The 23,495-nt window shown below is 38.0% G+C and overlaps 2 protein-coding genes across 2 annotated transcripts in view; both read left to right on the plus strand.

Annotated features, from left to right (window-relative positions):
* The window catches only part of LOC130089884 (deleted in malignant brain tumors 1 protein-like), a 94,514-nt gene that overhangs the window by 28,982 nt on the left and 42,037 nt on the right, over positions 1-23,495 (plus strand). The window lies entirely within an intron of this gene.
* The window catches only part of tmtc2a (transmembrane O-mannosyltransferase targeting cadherins 2a), a 32,317-nt gene continuing 12,465 nt past the window's right edge, over positions 3,644-23,495 (plus strand). Inside the window, exons 1-2 of the mRNA XM_056257545.1 lie at positions 3,644-4,034; positions 22,192-22,783. Coding sequence (XP_056113520.1) covers positions 3,952-4,034; positions 22,192-22,783 — 675 coding nt within the window. The 5' untranslated portion in view covers positions 3,644-3,951. The remainder of the gene's footprint in view (positions 4,035-22,191; positions 22,784-23,495) is intronic.

Below are 23,495 nucleotides of genomic sequence, written 5' to 3' on the forward strand. Positions count from 1 at the left end.
CGTTGAAACAATATTTTTTTAATTATAAGTCATTGTTTATTGAATTCAAACAGTAGGGTAAATATTTGAGGAAAGTTTCTGTCAGAGAAAGTAGGCCACATTGCTAAGCCTAAGCATGCAATTCCTGCTTCTAATGACTTTTCCTTCTCTAACAGCTCCACATCCATTCATCATGGTACCACTTGACCAGAACAATGCAACTTCTCTGCCATTATTTCTGGAAAAATAGCCGCCATTAGTGTGTCTGTGTGGAGATAAGCATGGCTACACATTGACACTGCAGCACTTGAGCCTGAACTTCATAGAGTTTGTTGGGGCAAGTCTAATACATTGCCAAAAATGAGTCTGTTCACCAGTCGCATATGTTTCTATCATGAATTCATCTTTTTAGCGGATGTATTGTGCCATATCCTGTTCTGCGTCTAAATTAGAGAAAGGAAAAGCTTCAGAATAATGACATGATGCACTCCAAAACATCTCTTTGGGACAGAAATAGCAAAGCGATGGGAAACCAGTTTATTCACTCCCTTATTTCCTGAAATTTTGCTTATTTTTTTTCCTTTGCATGCAAGGGAGGTTGAGGAAATGCTTCTCTATCGTCACCAGGAATGTCCAGCTTCACTCTGAACAAAACAAGTTTCCTTTTTAGTAGATCATCAAAAACACAATTTGTTTTCCTTCACTTAAAGCAGAAACAATCAACTGATTTGTTTGCTTATTGATTATTTTCACTTCACAAAACAGCTGCTGTCCCCTGAAGTCTTGTGGTACACAACCATGTTGTGTTTCACTGACTTCGTGACTTCAGGATATAAATAACACATTTACCAAAGCTGGATGGACTTCAAGAAAAAGCTAACATTTGTTAACCTTTAGGGCTGGTTCTGAAAGAATGTGTTTTTGTGTTCATCTGTGCTGTTTTTAATTTGTTTTTCTATGTAAACATGTTAGATGGGTCGGTTTTGGGGGTACAAGACCGAAATATGTGTGAATGGCCTCTTACGCTTTTCCAAATGTGAATTGAATTGAATTCTGGTGCGCTGCATCTTGTGTTTTTGAAGTCGGCATGAAACGGATTTTCAAAACACGTCATATGAGAAGAGAAGAGGTGTCGCTGCAAGAGGGAGGGGAAGTTATTTTGAATAAAGTTATTAAATTGAAGGCACATTCATTTAAAAAAAATATGTGCATGGATAAATAATTTATAATAAATACTGCAATATTCCATAAACAAAACAAGAATTGTCCATTTTCATTTCATGGGGACTTTAAAGACAAGAATGTGTGCGAACACCCTTTAAATTTTAGTGTGAAAGATGAGACATTAATGGAATTCTTTTACTCCCAGGATGCAACTGATGTAGCTGTGTGGACACTCAAGCCCTGGCAGGTCTGTGTGAGAACGGGATGAGGGAGGAAATGATGGGAAAAGTCAATGGGGTGCCAGTGAAGCTTCCGGTAAGCAGAGGAATCACACAATACTCCTTATCAGGCATCGGTGCTTTAATATGGGAACTGTATGGGAAAAGGAGGAGGAGAGGGGAGAATAGGGGAATTGGAAGAAAAGAGAGGTGTGATTTATCTTTTCATCAGTGATTCAAAGGGACTAAACAGGATGCACGGATGGAAAATATTCTGTTATTATTTCTCTCTTTCAATCTCGTCTCTATTTCTCCCTCACACGCAAACACATGCCAATCTCATCTACAATGACGCATCATGAGCTCCATCTGAAAATAATCAGCTTCTTTTTTTGCCTCACTGTCAGAAGTGTTAACAGGATTTTAAGGAACAAATTCATGTCTGGCCGAAGGACGTACATGAATAAAAGTGTGTTCAAGTTCTCTCAGTGTGTCCTCTACGCATCATGGGCCTCAATCCAAATTTGATGATTGTAGAAATCAGTGATATACTGTATATATTTTTTTTTCAGTTGTGGATGAAAATGTAAACAGGTTCTTGTAATGTGTTTCCTATCACAAATTGGACCGCGATGTGAAAGGTTTCAGATTCAAATGTTTTGCCCTGGAAACATTTTCCTATAATATCCTCACTGCCTTTATAGAGTTGTGCTGATGGAAACTATAACAAAATGTCTCATTAGGCAAGCTGCCTTTTACAAATAGGCCAACATGACAAATTTTAAATATATAAACATATGCATGGCCAGTGTTGGGGAAAGTAACTTTTAAAAGTATGCGTTACTTTTTATCGAAAGTAATCTTATGTATCTTTTGAGGATGAAGAACAAAATAAACATAGGAGTATCACTGCCAAGTCAAGTTTAGTTCTATTTATTATTTTAATACAGTTGATCTCTGTGTGTTTTTGCGCTGGTCTAAATCAAGCAGGTGCTATTTCAGAGCAGGCGTGGTTCAGACTGTTGCGCTGCCCATCACTGTTTCCTGTTTGATATTTATCAGCTGTGATGGAAAAGTCTACCAATGAGAAACAAAAATAATTGAATGTCAAAAACATATCTTATTTCTTGGCCTTTGGCCTTATGAACATCTTCGCATGCATTTTATTTTTATGCTTTATTCTGTATTTTATTATTTATTTAATTGTATTTTTTGCAATAAAAATGTGTCTTGTTTACCCTAGAACACACCTGCAACAGAGTTTTGGGTTATAAGAGTATAAACTATTGCCCCATTGCTTTTTTAATCGTACACTTTTGAGTTTAACATCTATTCCATCTGACGGTTTGTATCGGCAGCAGAATGCAGAACTGAGAAGGTCAGTTGTTGATCCCTGAAAGGAGCAGTTGTTCTCCCAGTGGGGTTGATGGTCAAGGGTCAACAGCTTGAGGTCAGCGGGGTGGATAAGGAGTGGACTACACTGGGGTACAAATGATCTCCTCTCGCTCTTGTTCCTGTGTTTGACTCCTGCAGATTCACACATGCTCTGAGCAGCTTTTGACCCAGCTGCTCCGGGGATTTTCAGAAAGATTCACATGCTAAAAGCACAACTCGCCAAAAATATCTCATTCATCTTCTACACTTCCTGCAAAGGCAATTATTATTAGATAAAATAGTTTTATGGTTTATTACAGGGGTTGTCAAAATGTTTTCAAAACCAGGGGACAGACATGGGGATCCGTGGAAAAGTCTAGAGAAAAAAATAAAATAAATGACAAAATAATTGAATAAATAAAAATAGATAAGTACATAAATAATAAATAAATGAATTTAATAATTATATATTTTTAAATATTTTAATCGATAAAAAAATTAATATAAAAATATATTTTAAATAAAATAAATGTAACAGTATGTTACGTGATTAAAAATATATAATGATGCAACTTAATAGAAACTAATTTCAGATTTTTAGTGTATACTTTGGGTGTTTATAAAAGATCACACAAGGATGATAATATTTAGGGGTCCGTGGCATCTAAAAAGATTAACAAATTATAGTTTCTGGCTCTCAATTTTGATTGACAGAACGGCACTCACAATTAATTTGGTGTAATATAAATATTTATTTATTTGTTGTTGTTGTTGTTTTAAGTTGTTCATACATGTAAATGCTGCAAACCAAAGCAGTTGCAGTTTATTATGTTCAGGCTCTAAATCAGTTTAATAAGACAAGGCTCTCCGTGCACTGATGCTGATGCTTGATTTCTGCGCATGCGCGGCGTTTCTAAATATCACACGCGTGTTGTGTTTGATAGGAGGGTGTAACTGCAACGGGATGTTTCACTACGGCTTGGATGAAGAGCAACCGATTCCTCTCCGTTTATTAGCGAAATCACCCAGTACGAACAAAATTTGAGGGCTGAATCCAAAGCCTTGGTCCGCAAATGGGTTAGACGAGCGATGGTTGTTTTTAAAACTCTTACCATCTCGCAGCAGGAGCAAAACAATGAGGACAACAGCAAACAGAGACAGGGACTGATCAGTGTCATTCATTCCTGGACTTTCTTTTCTCCTGTGTGTCGTTGAGATGATAGTGGAGCTGGTGTGCAGTGCTGTGGCTCTGCTCCTTTATTTGAACACACTGAGCGCTGATTTCTGCTATGATGACAGGTACAGTCCTTCTCCATCACTTCATCCTTCTAACATAGTCACAATAATGACAGCAATATGACATATGTGGTTAGTTAAACGTGCTTTTACTCATACATTTCACCGCACAGAGAAAGTCACCTGACTGTATGTTTAGGTTGCACGCGCTGTTTGTATAGCTTAAAAACAGCACATTTAACTTCGTGAAAACAGCTTAGTTTGTATCGCTCTTACTAAATTTGTTTACAAAATAGTTCCACTCAAAATAGATGTACTTAACATTTATTTAGGAAATATTTCATATTGTGAAATATTAGCTATTATTGTTTGTCGTTTGACATTTGCTTCTTGTTTAGCGTTAGAAGTATGCGGCGCGCGCCTCTGTTGTAGTGGAAACCGGGGCTAGTCACTTTTTACTCCAATAAATCTTTTTTAGGTTAGCGTTTGTTTATTCATTTTAATCAACATGAAACAAATATGTTAAAGGTAGCTGCCCTGCTGTACAAACATGTAGGTACAGTTAAAATGTGACAACTTGCCCCAGTGCTGCAAACACTGCTGTCTTAATCAAAGCTATCAGTTCGTTTAGTAGAAAACCTGAAATGGATGTGGAGACATCCCAAATGTGTACAGTCCTTTTAGGACTGTGTACTCATCTAAAACCTTGAGATATAGCTCTTTCGACAACTAGTCAGTCTCTTCTATATTTGACTGTGTGGGCTTGCTTATTGTCTTTTTCACCAATACATAAATGCTTATTTCTGGGAAATTATTTAAAACCTTTTCAGCATGCTTTTTCAGACAAAGCCCTGGGCATCTTTCTGTGGGTTTACTGCAGCGAAATGACCCATGAAATGATGGGTTTAGTGTAGTAGCCAAAAGCAACAGGAAAGTGATAATTTGTGTTAAACATATGCCCAGCTGCTTCTGATTCCGTTAAGATTAATTGATAAACTCCCAGATGGAACTTAATTTGGCTTTACAGATCACTTCAAGAACCTACATGTGGACTACATTAATGTTAATGCTATACTTTCTTTTGTTTGTTTCAATATATCATTAGCTGTTTCCATCCACTTATTTTAATCTGAATCTTGGGATATCGCATAGAAAAAAGCTGGATGGAAAAGCATAAATTGTAAAAATGTGCATAAAAACGTATGCGCTCATTTGAGGCGGATATCATTTTTATCTGATAAGAAGACATGCGCATGAACTACAATGGAAACACATTTACAAATAATAAATAAATCCCTCAATATGCAAGGAACAACTCTTTGACTTTGCCTTAACAGGGGATGTGATTGGACAACTGGACTAACCAGCGGACCAATTTCATTGCACAGCATCTCAAATGTTCATCTGGTCATTCTGAAATGCCTGAGCCAAAGTCCTCATCAAAATGAAATGGTATAAGTACCTCCCAGAACTCTTTCAAACACCAGGCATCCCCCTCCAGAATGCAAGATAACATTACGGCTTTGTGTTTCATCTGCACACTATGGGGCGCAAGTGATTTATGATATAATTTACAAAAAGAGCTACAGCGGCTTCCCCAATTGCTGCAAATTCCATTTTTGTTTAGCGCAAATTTCCCAGGAAATGACGATTTTATTCTCTTGACCACACGGAATGGGTATGATGTATTCGCAAATGTTTTATGCGACATTCCAATTGTGTTCATAAATAAATTCCCAAATATGGCTATTGTCAACATATTGACCTCCAAATCCCCAAATCCTAAATTGATCTCCAAAATGCCAATCAAATGCAATGCATTGATTCTCACCTGGGCAGATATTCATCTACATATTTGGCTCGTGCTGATCTACTCAGTCACTTAAGCTCGAATTTGAGTTCGAACCAGTTGTTTGTAGGGGCAATGCAAGTAGTGTGTTTGTAAATGTTAAATCCTGGCCTGTCACCTTAAATTTTCAGATGAGACCCAGTGTTAATTTAAACCCAAGAGAGGCACACATGCATGCATCCTTCTCTGTCCCTCTTGAGTGACCACAGATACCCAATCAGTACTCTGACCCTGCGGAGTCATTCATCAAATCGACCTTTCCGCATAAAGGTCAACAGTCCTGCGTCCTTCACACGGTCCCCGGGGTTTAAGTTGCTTTGATTTATGTGTTTGTGTGCACTAGGCATAATCAAAGAATCTGGTGATTGGTTTTCTGTGATTCCAGACTCGACTCCTGGGACTGTTTTCTGTCTCTGACTGTGGTCATACACCAGCTGTTGAAGTGCAGTTGCAGTCTTGGGCTTCCATAGCTCTTGGGTACCGCGCTCCGTCTCTGTTTTCTTAATCACGTCAAGTGTTTTTCCTTGGAATGGTACGGAGGCTTGTCCGCACTCCATGCGCCAACGGTAATAGCAATAAAAAAAACGAGTCAAGCATTCTTGGTATGAAATGTGCAACTTGACTGAAGGCAGAGGACGTCAGCCAGTGTTATCCTACTGGGGGAAATTTATTTTTACATGTCTTGAGAGCGATGTTTGAGAGTCGCTATGTGATCTTGTGCCAATTGTTCTTTTCTAAAGCATTTTCCATGACTCTGACTGTGAGTAATAAGACCTCGCTTACATGGTTTTTGCCCTCTGGATGAGTTTCACGTGGCTTGCCTTGCAGAGATAACATCTTGCTATTTGTTTTGAATGCTAGATATATCAGTGAAGAGATTTCAAGAGGATGTCGTTCACTGATTGGCTCAGGTTCAGCCGTGTCCATATCCATGGCTCCCTAAGTATTTAAGTTAGTTTTTGATCAGTATGGGATTTTAGTGGCATATTCTACTTGTAGGGCAGCTGCTGCTTTGATTAGTACAGTAACTGTAGTTGCAATTGACTCTTGGAACTGTATGACACCAGCAGTATTGCATTGTAAAAATGTATAAGGAAGGACATTTGGTCGAGCGACAGACTTGCATAAGAAATAAGGTTTTTAATTCAACCCAGTCATATGCTGGCCAGTTCATTCTTCTTTTTTTGGGCATCTGTAACAGTCCTTAAATATGTGATCCTAGAAATGCACCCGAAGGGGGATTTACAAAGAAAACATCCCTCTCTCTACCAGCTGTGTGACGAACGCATGCTTAACCAGTTCAATGTTGCTCTGAGAAGCTTCATAAGGATATGAATGCTACTTTTTCTGAAGTGACTGATATCTCCTGTAAATTAGCAGGGAATGTTAAACATTTCACAGTACCTTCATTGTTGCTTTCAGTTTAATGGATGTGTTTTTTTTTTTTTATCAATGTATGTGAGACCGTATAGCACTTTAAGGCTTTTAGTAGGAGCGTTTCATTATGCGCCAGTGTGCAAGTGTGATTGATAGATGGTGTCAAAGAGAGCTCACACTCTGTCTGAGTTTTGACACATGGCCGTCTGTGTGGTCTTGACATATGTACATATTATTAATAATTAAATAACCATTAATTTATAAATCAATTAAGTGCTTATGTAACATTTTTAGGCTGCATTTTGATCACATGAATGAGGTTTTTGTGCGCGCTCGCATGTCTCGCAATGATTGATAGCTGTTTTGTTACCCGTATAGATTTTACATGAATCATGAAGTAAAAACAACACAATTGCCATCCACAAAAATATAACAATATGTAAGTGATCTAGCTACTCTAGTCTTTATTTAAGATGTCAGTCCTTGCTATTACAGGGCTTGATATTAGTTGGCAACAACAGACCATTTATTTTATCAAATCATCTGTTCTAGACATGCTCTCATGCCTTTTAAAATGTCAGACTGTTATTTTTATTAAAGCTATTGGGGTTTCAGGACAAAGTGTTTCCTGAAATTGTCTTTTTTATCGATTTAAAAGTAGGTATGTGCCCATTGGTGGCCTGGGAAAGAATTCAAGATTAATGAATTAACAATATGTATTTCTCCAATCCATGTCTCAGTCATCAAAAAACATGCTCATGGAATTATTATGATCGCTATGCACTTTACAGAACATTGTAGAAATTATATATTTATTAGACTGCTTCTGGACTTGATAACAGGTCAGTGCAATGCTTTGTGACTTTTGTCACAGACTGTTAGTGTGTTCATTCTTTTTTTCGGTTCAAGGTGTATTAAACCCATTACAATCCTAAATACCCCCATTGCCACCTGAACAATTAGCACTTTTTTGACTCTTTTAACCAAACTTCTGTGATTCAGCTCTGACTGCAGTGGGACACAACATAAGAGAGGAAGTGAAGAGTGGCTGATTTAAAGAGGGTAATTTGAGATGTTTGCAGGCTGAAGAGAGCGGTTTAACCGCACAACCCAGACAAGTACATCACAGAGATGATATATTTTATGAAGCAGAGGCAGATGGGCTTCATCAAAAGTACTAAAATCGATTTTAAAATCATTTTGAGTGTTTATAGTGAGCCAGAGGCAGAGTGAATGAGATTCAGAGCGAGTGACTGAAAGGTTTGATTTGTTGCCAGTGGAAATGGTTGCATTGTAAAGCACTCCGAATTCTCCCCTCAAGCCCTAATATGCCACATTATTCCACCAGTGTTGAACACATGTAAGTTTTACATTCAATATTGATTTATGCAAACTCTATGGGAGTTTGTGTAGATGTTATGCTGTGTGTGTTGGGGGTTGGTGCTTTGATTACTTGCAGATTTGCACTGGTTATCCTTGGCCAACTCTGAGGAGCTGTCAGCAAACTCGGCTCATTTGAACACTGTCTGATTTGACAATCAGAAACTCCTCATGTACCGGCCATGACACCGGCCACCCTGGGGGGAATCATACAGGCAGAGTTAAGGGTCGAGTTTCTTGAAAGAAGGTAGCCAGTGTTGTAACGAAGAGGATGTCGCCTTTATTGAGCTTGACTAGTGTTGGTGTCGATATACTGCCATGGGACGTGGCCTTTTGTACCCAGAAACATCAAAGAAATGAGTCTTTTAGCAGAAAAGGACATTTGTTTTGTTTAGACATGAGTGGATGAAGCACAAATTTTGCTTCTTTAAATCCTCTCTTAGTTTGCTACTGTGTGCCATTTAGCAGAATTTTACTGTGCGCTTGGACTCCAGTGTCTCTGACAGCTCCCATCACTGCCACTATGAGGTAACTTTTGGAAACGAGAACCCCCTTACGTTCCCTCATAGAAGTCGTACCAGCATACGTGTGGATCAAAGGATTCTGCAGAGCGGTTGTTGAGTTATGGAGTGTTCACACATGATGAAAACCTAAATCCTGAGGTCTTCCAGAGTTGAGGCATAACTTCCCATCCAGGTTAATGTTCAACAGACATCAGAATATGGTTGCTGATGGTTAAAATCCAGAAAATATTTTGAATGTGTAACTGAATGTGTAGTTCCCACAGTTCATGGCCTTTATATGTGAGAAAGTCTATCGGCTTTGGTCCCCAAATCAAATTGATATACTCACTCACTCACTCACTCACTCACTCACTCACTCACTCACTCACTCACTCACTCACTCACTCACATTTTTAATTAAGTTTCATATTTTTAATTGGTTTTATTCTTCATCCCTTACATTACTAATATAGCATAATTTATTTACTTGCTTTATTTACTTGAGTTATTTCTTTCTTTACATACTTTTTACCTATTTATTGACTAATTTATTTATTCATTTGTATTTGAAAATTACTTGCATTTTAGTATAGGCTATTGGTTTTCATAATTTTTTTCATTATAGTATAGCATCATTGTTTTTTTAACTTATGTACTTTATTTGTTTGTTTGAAAATGACTTTATTTTCAGTATTTTGTTTTGTTTTCAATCCTTACGTTTGTAATTGCATCACATTGCACCATTTGCCTGATTTAAACACTCCACAGTTCATCAGAAACAGCATTGTTCTTAAAATAATGCCAAATCAGCTTTTGGTTTAAAGTTTTATTCATTAAATTCACAACAACAATAAAGTCACCTTAACTGTAAATTATAACTATACCATCACCATGGTTCAGTAACTTTCACTGGATCAGAGTCAGACAATCCCTTCCTGGGTGGTTCATTGGTCAGGCTCGAGTGATTGTTTAAATCAGATCATCCAGCACTGATTAAAAAGTTGTATTCTGTTCCATTTATTTATATTGTAGTGCATATTTATAGTTTTAGTTTTTTTTTGCAAACTCCCATTTCTGCAGGTTTTTGTCTTCATAATAGTTTTTATTAAACCTCGGATTGAGGGACCACACACATTTTAGCCCAGTGATTATGTCTGTACAGGTGTCACATTGCACTGGCATCTGCCTTCTCCCATAAACACATAGGTGGGCATAAAAACTCACCACAGTAGGGGGAAATTCAAACCCTCTCAAGCCCCCACAGATTACACACATTCGTAGCTGTTTGCTGTCTGTGTGATCGATGACGATTGTGTATCATCTTTCGGCAGCTCCCGCTCTCAGCACTCTCTGCCTCCTGTCTTTGTCTTCCTCTTTCTTTTGTTCTCTCTTTCGAACACTTCCTCACCAGCCTTGTGCCAATTTGGAATCAGGGGAGCACACAAAAATAAATCCTCCATTCTCAATGTCAGTGCATCTGACTGACAAATCCTCTAATAAATTGATGCCTTCTGCTCAGGCAGAGATTAATGAAAGTCATAATTGGTTAAGCTCTCTTGTGTGTGTGTGTGTGTGTGTGTGTGTGTGTGTGTGTGTGTGTGTGTGTGTGTGTGTGTGTGTGTGTGGATATAAAGGGGATCTATCAACATAGTGTCCTGCAGTGATAATTGGGCGGCCTGACAGGTTAATCATGGGGTTATCATGGTTCCTGTGGATTGTGTGCTACCTGTCATCTGTTGGGAGGGAGAAAGTCGACTGAATCAAATCCCAAGTCCTGTTAAACAGCGCTGATTGTTTCTCGTATTGATCCTCCTTAATCTTTGTGCTGTTTTACTGGCAGGACCAAAGATAAACAGTCCAAGACCACCAAGCAAAATGCTTCTGTTTTGCATTTGTCTACATTTTATTCATTATGAATTATGGTCAGTGCATGTCACAAATGTGATTAGTTACCTACAAATAATGCAGAATCTCATAAATTTCTCATTAAATTTATGCCACAATGTTTGACATTCATCAAAATCCTAAAACTTTATTTGCCTGGTTTGAATTCAATTATGAATCCCAGATTTGCAAAGAGGTCCCAGACTTTTGGATCCCAAATAATGGCTTGCATATCATTTTAAAGTCCCTGTAAAGTCAAAATGAAGTATGTGTTCTGAGTTTGTCATATCACAGAAAAGTGTGTTATTAGACACCCAGCCAAATTTGAATGATAAAAAAATCCGGCAAGTACATAAAATGAGCTATCAAAATCTTGAAAAAATGAGCAGTAGTCTCTGCTCTCAAACGCTGGGGGCGTGTCCGATGGCTGCGCTGAAGCCACGGCCACTCGCGGGAAAGCTGCCGTCGCCACAATCAACTGTCACCCGCTACAGCCGGAATGGATGCTCCTAGCAGCTTATTAGGTTAATTATAACATAAGCGCACAAGGCAACTTACACTCATTGGTGGGCACGCACTGCCGATGATGTCACCAGTTGTCGGCGCGACTGGAGGATGAAGGCCGAGGCGGGAGATAGTCGGTTCCGCCCCGCCCCATTCACCAGTAACAGCGGATTATCAGTGAATGAATCCCAGTTGTCTCCGACGAAAGTTTATAAAACTATCCCGTGTAAAATGATCACTACAGAGGCGGGTTTTGGTGGTGATCCTCAGCTCTCCATCAAGGTGGCTCTTCACAAAATTAATCCACCTCTTCTTGATGTGATCGTATTTAGGAAATTTAAATAAGGACACCGATCTGTTTTGTACGTGATCGCATCCAGGTTGTACGCATTTCCGTGACGAAGACATCGCTAACTAGCAAACTGTAAGCTGTAGTAACGAATAATACTGACAATAACTCGCGATTGAGCGGCAAACTGATGCGAATGTGCTCTATTTATATTGTTAGGGGAGCGGCCAGCCTCAGGGGCTCCAGTGCGTCATCAGGTAGGGGCGGGGCCAGGAGCTCAGGCACTCCAGTGCGTCATCGAGTACCCTTTTAGCCCCGCCCAAAAAATCCGTAACATATCAATGGTGAAAAACTGTTTAACGGTCTAACTCCACAATTCAGTACTTCACAGTTCACAGTCTTTGTAATGTGTTTTAGCAATACATTTCTAACATTTATAATGTGTTTAGAATTTTTTTTTTTTAATTGCCTTTACAGGGACTTTAAAGATGTAAATGGTAAACAAAATGTTTTTTAATGGTTATTTTTAATAGTTTGAAATAGTTTTTCATTTGCTCAATAAATTACTTCTAATTATCATGTGAAAAAAAAAGGAGCATAACCTGCATGTATGACTATTCAAAAATAGTCCTTGTCAATATTCCAGCAACATATTTTTTATAAAGAGGTCTGTGCAAGAGTTTTTAGTTTTTGTCAGCTTCTATAATATCTATATAATAAACAAAAAAATGGTTGAGATTATTCTTCATTTCTTCAGTAAAGTAGTTTTGGTTTTTATGTGCAAGAAAATCATGCACAATCTGCATGTATTACCATTCATTCATATTTGAGAGATTTCTTTCTGTTTTTCATGTCAGCTTTACGTGTGCTAATACTTCACTGTGCTTGATTATTCATGCATACTGTCAATGCTACCTGCATCGTATTGAAAGCCCCTAATTTTGCCTTCCTGGATGGATTTTTAAATGACTTAAAATGTCACATCTACAGGCCCAGCTGCTTTATGAGTGCAATAGCGATTCATTAGGACGTGTCACAGAGCGTGGCGGCTAAGTCCTTCATCGCCTTTGGGCTATTCAGCCAAATATTCCACGCTCTTAAGCTCATCTGTATTTCTAGGTAATTACTTCTACTTCAAAAGTCACGTCATTTTTAAGTCCCTAATTCGAGGAGAAGTTTTTATATCCTCTCACTTCATGAAAAGAAAAGCAAATACGTCGGGACGGAAATGTTATGGTTTTAAAGGGGCCTCTGCTGTATTTCTCACACCTGCACCCCTCCAGCGCTGAGCCAGGCGGTCTACATTAATGCGTTTCCCATTAGAGACCCTCAGTATTTTCTTTAGGACGTAACTGTGGAGAGAATGTTGCATACATTCAGAGAGATATTGATTTTGTTGCTGATATGGATCTTTATTTTTGTAAAAAAACAACAACAAAAAAAAAACAGAATTGAGGGTTTGAATTCAAAAGAACAAAGAAAGCATCTAAATTCTCATATACAAGTAACCTCCTGAGGGAGAACTGCAACTTTATCATTTTATACATATCACTTGTAGTACATCACTCAACCTGCATTATCTTAATGATATGCTGCGTATGTAGGGAGGGGGGGATGCCGTTTCCTTTGTGTTTCAGTTTTTTTCTGCTCAGAGCAATTGAGCAACATTAGTAACCACATTCGGGTCATATTTCATTCCTATTCAAATCTTTTTGGGGTCTGTAATTCATCACCAGTCCGGAAGCAATCTGTTTGCTTTTCCTGTGTTTCCCCTAGATAAGAGCGTTTCGCCTGCCGTGTAAAGAAAGATCGCAGTGATATGAGGACTTGTTTAGGTTCGCTGTCTGCAGCGCTCTCATTGCTATGCAATGCCATTACCGGTCAGATGATACAGTTAATTTATTGTACATGGATGGAGGGTTTGCATGCACAGTTTTGAGAAGGAGAAATGTCAGACACACCGCGAGGAGCTTTTGGCCGCATATAATTGTTTTGGTGTTTTCTACCTTCTCATATAATGTTTTTTTAGTATTAAGACCATTTTCTACCTTCCTATTGCAGCGACATCTCTTCTCTAAACATTTTGGGTTGGGGCAAGGTTGGGACAACCTGTCACTCACATGAGATCACAGCAATTGCAAAAATTGCAAACCACAATGATACAACGATTTAATCAATTCCTGATGGACAAAATCAAATCTCGCCCTACATTTTTTTCTTGTTTAAGAAGCCGTTTCCTTTGGATATATACATGGATATATGGATATATACAAAAACAACTTCCTTAAGACTTACGACCACCCAGTCGATCAAAACAGAGGTCATTTGCATATGTTAATGTGCTCAGGGTTGTGATGTCATAATCAGAGATTCTTTTTGATTGACCTATTTTGAAATGTAGTTTTCATAAATAATGAGGCAAGGGAAAAGGTTTCTATGATCTGTCCCTTGAATGTTTACATTCCATCCGATTTTAATAGGATTTGAGACATATTTTTCAAATCATGGGCTGAAAAAGGAGCCCCTGCTCATTTCTCAATGCTGTTTTCCTCTTATCTGGCTCACAGATAGTATTATTACTCATGCGGTGTCTGGCTCTAGTACATCACACCATCAGGTCCTGGAGTTTGTGTTTTATCTGGCCTTGCTTGATTTCAATAAACGGAAAGAAACCATATTTCAGAGTTGGATTTAGATAAACTGCTGCCTGCTGTATTTATCTGTTTTGGAGTGTGTGAATTTCTCTCCAGTATGACTTTCGTGGCAGTTCTTCATCTGTCAGTATTTGATGAAAAGGACATTTCTGCCTCTCAATATGTAGCAAAGATTCACCATGCACGAGTTAATAGATCACTGTGATCCAGCAGTACGTCTCGCAAGCAGGTAATATCTCTCTTTCTCCATCTTTCTCTGCTCTGTCTGTCTCGTTTCCTCCCCATTTTAGTCATTATCTTCAATCACTCTCTTGTCAACTCTTAAGTGAATGTAGGTTGCAGTTTTCAACCCATTTTACATCCATAATGTCACACATTTCCAAGTAAAACCAGGTGTTTAATGTGATGATAAATGTAGAGGAGATTTGATCCATCAGGCATTGATTGGATCATGAAAAGTGGGGATAGCTGAAAAGTAAATATTTATTAATTCTAAATTTGAAAAATCATTTTAAATAATAATTCAAACGTGCAGTTTCAAACTATTGGTCAAATGCAAGGAATTATCGGAAGTCAACAATGACACATACTGTACACATACAATGGTTGCCTTTAATTCTACTCACATAATACAGTGATTTAAGTCCAAGTGTTTATCTGTTCTTAAAGGGATAGTTCACCCAAAAATGAAACTTCTGTCATCTTTTGTGTTCAACTTGTGGGTGAGTAAATGAAGATATTTTGGAGAATGTTGGTAATCAAAGAGAGGCTGATCCCCATTGACTTCCAACATAGTAGAAAAAATACTATGGAAGTCAATGGAGACCAGAAACTATTTGGTTACTGACATTCTTCAAAATATCTTCTTTTGTGTTCAGTAGAAGAAAGAAATTCAGAAAAGGTTTTCAACAACTTCAAGGTGAGTAAATGATGACAGAATTTAGATTTTTGGGTTAACTATCCCTTTAATACTCAGGACTTTTACATATTGGCTGATAAACTGCATTAAATTCTCTGAATTAACCCAAGCAAAACCACAACTGGCATAATGTTTGTACTGGACTTTTAAAAAAAAAAGTTATATTCACCTGTCTGAAAACAAAACAGTGTCCACTACTTGTCTAAATATGTTAACCTTGGTCCATTAATGTACATAATAAAGAGTATGAAGTATATAAAATTGCATTTAGTAAGATATGTCAACATTTGAACCTTTAATTTTTAATTTTATTATTTTAAATTTGTAGCGTTAGATTGAGTAAGTTGAATCCCAACACTTGCATCTAAAAGTGGAATTCGGTGTTTTCTCTTAAAAAAAAATCCTGTCTTCACCGACGTGTATTGAATTTTGGGATAGCCTAGGCTGCGAAGCATCCAGTCGTTCTATCCTTTCGTAGACTGGGAAAATAAGAATTTGCATTTGCCGTTCAAATGCAGCCTCTGAATTGGGTGCTTGGGACGCTAATGTCAATTCTTTCTTGCCTTGCTCACTGAAGATTTCATAGTGGAACAAATGTCAGATTACATAAACTTATTCAAACCATGGCAGATTTGGAACATGTACAGGCCTTGTGAGCTTTTCTATGCTCATGTGGTGTTTTATAGGAAGAGGTAGTTGTGGGACACAGCTGGTCGCTTGCCAATTAGTGAACATCCTGGAAACTGTTACAAAGAGAGGCCAAGGAGGAATGGATGAAAAACACAGATGAAGAATAGAATGTGATCAATAGGTCTAGGCTTTTCTCTTTTTGCTTTCATTGTCTGTTTTGTTCTGTTTCTTGTGAGTTTTGTGTCTTTTAATGACTAGTCTGGGTTGGTCAGACAGTGAAAGAGCACCAAAAGATCCTGCTGTTCTTCATTTGTAGCATTGTACACTTCACTTTCACTCTCGTCCCCCACTGTAGTCTGAATAAATTCAGCTGTCTTCTAGCAGGTGGGAGCTTTTTAGGTCACTGTGACATCCAGCTTACCAGCTTACCTTACTCGTGCTGATAACACAAGACATGTATCATACAGATGCAAAACCAGAGCAAGATTGGGAAAGACAGAGTGAGAATTTGTTTACTAGAGTAAAAATAACTATAGCATGGATACTTTTTGTATGAATGTCATTGCATTAGATTTAAAAATAAAACCAAATGGCATTTATTTTAAGGTACTTTTTAAAATGTGTGTTAGGTTAGGCCTACATCTGTATTTAATCTTGATGGAACTGAAAACTTGGGACCAGTTAGTTAAAGTAATGGTAAAAAAAAAGCTAGTTTATTTTCTTACAGAATGCATTATATATGTATTATATTATATTATATTATATTATATTATATTATATTATATTATATTATATTATATTATATTATATTAATAATTATATTATATTATATTAATAATTATATATTATATTATATTATTAAAAATGGGGAATGGAGTCTAATCATCTATGATCATTAGAGGCACCAGAACTCAAAAGTACCATCGAATTAGCATTAGTCCCTGGGGTGGTTCTTCTGCCTACATTTTGTGCGATAAGGCAGTGAGTAGACAGACGTGGTTTGTCGCTGGGAGAAACGGGCACTGTCAGAATTGAATCAAGGCCAACATTTATCACCGCTGAGCAGACACTGTAGACATTAGCTTTTAATTAACTCCTCAGACTCAATTATTGCCTATCCAGACAACAGAAGATGTGGATGAGGATATGCAGCTGATAATATTTCACTGCCTATTATGTTCCTGTAATGTAGGTTTTGAACATGCATTTGTGTTGAAATGCAATACAGTCCGGGTCAAGGCACTGGTGCCCTGTTGGGTGGCCCTATAAATCTAGTTTTAACTGGATTTTATAGCAGCCATTTATGTTATGAAAACTATCACTGTTAAAGGCTCCAGTCATTGCCTGGTAAGAGCATTTGTGCTCCATTCACATTTTATATGTAGAGAAGGCTTGCATATATATTTTCATTAAAAGGATCTCAATGGAGGGCCAAGAAACACTTCAAGCTCACACTTTTCCAGCTGTGCAGCTCCACATCCATCACAGCATTCAGACGGTGAGACTCTACAGGGTCTGGACTATGAGAAGTGAGGAAATCAGGGCTTTCTCAGGCTTTTAAGGTAGCAGGTTTGCAGACGCTGAAAAGTATTTTTTGTTGTCCTTCAATTTATTAAAATTAAAATATTAAAAAAGATAATATGATATACAGTAAAATAACATAATATAATGTAATTCATGTTTATGGTAGTAGTTTCTAGAAGTTTTCTGAGCTTGAAAGACCTGCTCACATCTACTTTAATTACTTGATTAGGCTTGATTATTTAAAACTGTCAGAGCTTTAAAGTTGTGAAATACTCCAGTGTAAATCCTCAGTAGAGCCAGGCGATGTGCCTGATTGACTGGACTGCAGTGGTTTTATAAGACATTGATTTCCTTTAACTGCAGTTTTCTCTGTGGCTTCCTCTACCAATGGGCTTCTTATGGACTTCATCCATCATTGAGCTAACAAGGCTTCTTTGTGCTGAGTGAAATGGCTATTCCATTAGCATGACATCGCTCTGGGATTAGCCCAGATGGCTCCTACTGGAGATCAATGTCAGTTCTGGTGTAGTGAGGAAGCTCTCAGATCAATTGTCAAAGTGAGAAGTATCACAGATACTCATTGGGTCTGCTCGGGTCATTAAAATGATTGTAAATCAGTGCTGTTGCATGACACGTTTTTGAGTTGGGGTCTGTTTGAGTTTGATTGTGAGCATTCTGTATTTTTCAGTCAAGCAAAATAGATGCAGTTTTTTTTTTATATATTTGTTGTTACAAAAATACTATTTTGGGTTTTAAATCTGGGAAATTCTACTTTGCACCTCTGTCTGTGTGTGTGTGTTCTGCAATGTTGTGTAGAACTTCTTTTAAGTAGTTGCTGTAGCTGTTGTTGAGCTACAGTAATCAGGCAGTATTCTCTGAGCAGATGAAAGAGTCTAGCACTGAAGGACACTGCCGTTTCCCTGCTCCACCCCACTTGGCCAGCGTCTTTGATGGGTGGAAAAAAAGTATGTGTTCTCTGATTGGCTGTTATACATTTTTGCGCTCATGAATGGGTTCCAGTAGACAAGAGGGAAAAAATCTTAATCAAGATCTTGGACTAGTTAAAAGCTCATGCCAGAGTTGGCTTTAACATCTGGCCAGCTGTGAGTGCCTGGTGGCTTTGATCACTGCCTCTATACTTCAGTTTGGCATTTGTTAACTGCTTGACCCTATAGTAGATGCCTTTAACATGAATGTATATTGATGGATGGTGGTATTGAATTTATTACTGCTGGATAAAAGATTCCCTTTAACGGTGTAGTGCTGCACTGTCAAAACAATACAATTATTAATTCTGAAATAATTCACATACTTCAATTTGATACATGTTGTGACCAGTCAGATTACAAATCTAATTTCAAGCATTTAAGCATAAGTTTTCAGATCACAAGAAACATAAATGTGGTCATTTTTTCTAAATATTTGACTGGTAATGTATATGTTGCGTTTCAGACGGATGACAGGTGATATTGAAGCTGATTAAAAGTGGAGCACACAGTGATTTGTTGTGGTGATGTTATAGCCAGGAGCCATATGGGAGAAAGGATCAGTAGGATCAGGCATTTCTGCTATAATGAGTTTATGATTTATATCATATGTTGTGTACCATAACACAACACTGATGCCTTGTCTCCTCACTGAAATATGGGTTGGATGAGTGGATGCAAGTTCAAACCCTTATACAAATCTGAAATATCAAGAATACCTTAAGAAATCATGTTTTTTAGTGAAAGCAACAAATGACAATTTTATGTTGTGGAGATGATTGTCGCATATTAAAACCATCTTATGTTTTGCTTTATGGCCTAATGGGTGTTTTTACACTTGGTCTCTGCAAAAACAAATGGGGAACTCTTGCCAGTATGAATTAAATGAAACTAATCCATCATTTGTGAATGCAGTGACATTTATGAGTCTGTTGTTTAAAGTGGATGCCAATTTTCCCCAAAAATAGTTTTCTATAGAAAGTGTATGATGCCAACATGTGGTTGTAAAGACTGCAAATGGGATTTGCTTGATTCTGTTGGAAAAACATCAGTATTTACAGTTAACGCTTTGTTTAGTTCAATAGCAGTTGTTTTAGTTCATTTATTTTCTAAGACAAGTTAACCACCTAATTGCTTTTCATTAGTGAGTTTGTTAAAACCACAAACACAAGGATTGCACCCATCTCTGTTGGGACAGGTTTAAAGTGATTAAGACCTTGTCCCACAGCTGTGCCCCTAAAATACTCTGGCTCTATGATTTGCCTGTAATCCTGTTAGCGTCAGATTAACACCACAGCCACGTTTCCCTGTGCAGGGATTCAAAGCCACTCCATCCCTCTTCAGTACTTTGCGCTAATCTGTAGTTGTTCGAATACCCTCTCTGATTTAATTTTATAAATATTAACGTTTGCTGTTGTTGTTATTAAATATTTTTTTTATTTACTTCATTATTTTTATTTTATTTTGTATTTAATTATTATTATTATTATTATTATTATTTGTTTAGCATTTCACCATGAATGTTGCATTTTAAAGCAGTGTCAAATTTGACTGGAATTGGTCTAATTTAATAGGACTGATTAGTTGTTTTTGCAACCCACCGACTAGTTGATATAGAAAATAGGTACAATATGTTGTGCATCTTTAATAGGCAGTCAGTATATAACTTCACCTTATACCCTAAACTACACGCTTAATCTGATTACTTGCATAGCACCGGCTCGGGTGCGTTGGAAATGAATAATGACTGCACATCCAGCCGCCCTCACATTTAACTGCATTAACCTTCTGAACTCTCAGTGACTGACTGGCTTTGTAGGGTGACTCACAAGTGATTTATAGAGATTATAAACACTGGAAGCCGAAAACATTAAATGTATGTGGTGTAAAGTGTATTGCCACTGAGTAAGGATAGATACTCCAAGATACAACTGCATTTTTCCAGTCCCTCGAGGTGACAAATGACACATTTCGGATTTCAGGAAAACGTAAATTTACAGGCCGTCATGTCTTGAGTGTTTTTCCTTCTCAAGGTCCACAGATAAACCTCATGGCACTGCTTATCTTTGGACTAAATAAGGGATGGCAAGTGGAGGCGTAGACCTCGGTTTAAAACTTAAATATTTTGGAGACGCTCAAGTGGTCAGTGTCTCAGCCGTCTACCCATGAGCATCTTCGGTTATCTAAATTTGATTGGACCACACAAAATCTAAACACACAGGGTACGTTTGTTTGTCTCTCTCTCAATCACATCTTTGCTTCTGAGTGTGTTTGTAATAGTTTTAATACAGCAATGCATAGTATTTGCTAATACCTTCAGTCATGACCTCAGAGTAAAGCTGATCTTAATGGACCACACTATATTCACAGTAATCTGATTTGCTGTGGCCCAGTTAGAACAAGATTACCTTATAAACAGATGTACACAACATAAGCAACTACATAAATCCAGATGAGTGTTAATAAGTGTTCAATTGTCCATTTATAAACATTTCAGGATCTACTGCATGGAAATTCACAAAGGGCAAAGCAGATGCTTGTAATGTGTGGCGAATAATGACCCATTGGGACTACGTTGTAGTAACGTTTGTGGTATGCATCATCTGATATGTGGTGATCGAGGTACTAAGCTGAGACCTCACTGCAGGGGTCATAGCGTGATGACGGCCGTCGATCTCTTCACTTTCCCAGCATTGTGTTTCCTGAGTTGAAAACAAGTGCAGGCTTTCTCATGGAGTCACAGAGAGCTCTATAGACAGAGATATGGGTCACAGGAAACTGCTCCATTTGTACCGAGGGCCTGATGTATTAACTGCCACTACATCACAGACTGAAAACATATTTTATGTATTTTTGTTAATGTTTATTGTACTCCGCATTACTTCCTTCTACAGTAGCTATTGTAAGATTTCACCTCTGACTTTTTTTTTTTTTTAAGGATAAAACTATTTTTCGCCTCACTTTTCATTCTTTTGTACTCTAAGCGATAAAGCAAAACTGCATGTGTTCAATTCCCTATGGCCTTGCATCTCGATCTTGCTCTTTGGAAATCATTGTAATTTAAATATTTAAATCAGCTGCCCTCCCACATCATTGCCAATCATGAATGAAAAGAATATATTAAACTGGCGAACACATTAAGAAAGCACATAATACGTATATTGTGCTACTGTCACTGGATAGCAGGATAGTGATGGCTTTATTTAATGCATGGTGAAACAGACACTGTTACCAATTTCCGTTCTTAACAGGGAAAGTAAGCATAATAATTACATTGTATTGGAATCAATGGCATGTATGGTATTTATGCATTACAAACAAATAAATAAATTATAACTGCATAAATTGATTATTATTATCAAATATTAATAATAATATATTATTTTATTATGACTGATTGTTTTGTAACAAAAAAACCCCAATGGTAATAGTCTTGGGATCCAAGTGATGATTGAAATCTTTCTTGTTACGGTTTGTGAAGTATATGTGTTAAATAGACAGATTAATGGAGTCTGATAATGTCTTTAAAACTGTAAAGATGTTTGATGCTGGGTCTGGTCTGTTGGCATCCTCCATTAATTTTTATAAATAAACATTAAAAATGTGCGTGAAGCAGAGAAGTGCCATGCCACTTTTATTGTTAATGTTATTCTAAATGTCTTTTTCATGCAATATGGTACCCATTTTTCATGTTACCGCTTTATCGTTTCTCCATCTTTAGCCGAGCAATCAAAACCAACCAAGACCTCCTACCGGACACTCCATGGAGGAACATCCTGTACGATGACTTCTGGGGCACTCTGCTCACCCACAGCGGCAGCCACAAGTCCTTCCGCCCCCTCTGCACCCTCTCTTTCCGCCTCAACTACGTCCTGGGTGGTCTGGACCCCCGGGGCTACCACCTGTTCAACGTGGGCCTGCACTGCTGTGTCACTGCACTCTTCACTGCATTTTGTGGCCTTCTACTGGGTGGAGGACCGTGGAGCCTGCTAGCGGGACTGCTCTTCGCCTCTCATCCCATACACACCGAAGCGGTAGCTGGGGTGGTGGGGCGAGCAGATGTGGGAGCAGCAGTTTGCTTCTTATCGTCCCTGCTCTGTTACACCCAATATTGCCGTCTCAGGCCCAACACAACACACTCGAGTGGGGTTGTGTGGCAGGCAACGCTGTGGCTGGCCGGGAGTCTGGGTGCTGCTGCGGCGGCCTTGCTGTGGAAGGAGCAGGGAGTGACTGTTCTGGCCGTGTCAGCCGTCTATGACCTCTGTGTTGTGCATCGTCTGCGACTCCGGCAAGCAGTGATGATGGTACTGAAGGTGAGATCTGATTCTCATTGTGTGGAAAATGCAATGTGATAGAAACAAGGTCCTGAATCTTACCAAGCTGAATTTCTTATACTAACATAAATCCAGAGTCTCAAGAGTTCCTATCCATCCTGGAAAACCTGTATTTTTTGCAATGCTAGAAAATCTGAGAATAAAGGCCTTCTCACACCAAGGACGATGACTATAATGATAAATATATTACTCTAAAAATCGTTCTAAATATAAAAGAATATCGGAGTCCACACTACGACTATAATGATAATGGCACAGATAAACAATATAATTTGAATCACTTTCAGAACTATTTTTTTTTTTTGCTAAAGGATAAAAACAATGACAGTCAATCAGAATCCATGCTGCATTAAAAAGCTCAAACATTTAAAGTGGCAGACGACAACATGCAGCGTGCTTATAATAAACAGAAAGTTACTGTGTGCTTGCATGGAGGTTAATATAGTTATCGTTATAGTTATCATTCTTGGTGTGAACAGGCCTTTACCCTAGAATTTCTTTTGTTATTTAATGTTTTAGTGTAATGTTATAGTAAAACTTAAGTAAAGACCTGTAGACCAGTCAGGTAAGTCTCTACTCTCTATGGCAAAAAAACAATCAAAACAAGCTGGGGGGCAATTTTCTTTTTTTTTAATCAGTCCTATTATTAGTTTCATCTGAGGTGCAGGACATTTCTAAAACGGTGATATCC

The sequence above is a fragment of the Rhinichthys klamathensis genome, unplaced genomic scaffold (assembly GCF_029890125.1).
Source record: "Rhinichthys klamathensis goyatoka isolate OS25496 unplaced genomic scaffold, OSU_Roscu_1.1 h1tg000139l_1, whole genome shotgun sequence".
NCBI lineage: Eukaryota > Metazoa > Chordata > Actinopteri > Cypriniformes > Leuciscidae > Rhinichthys > Rhinichthys klamathensis.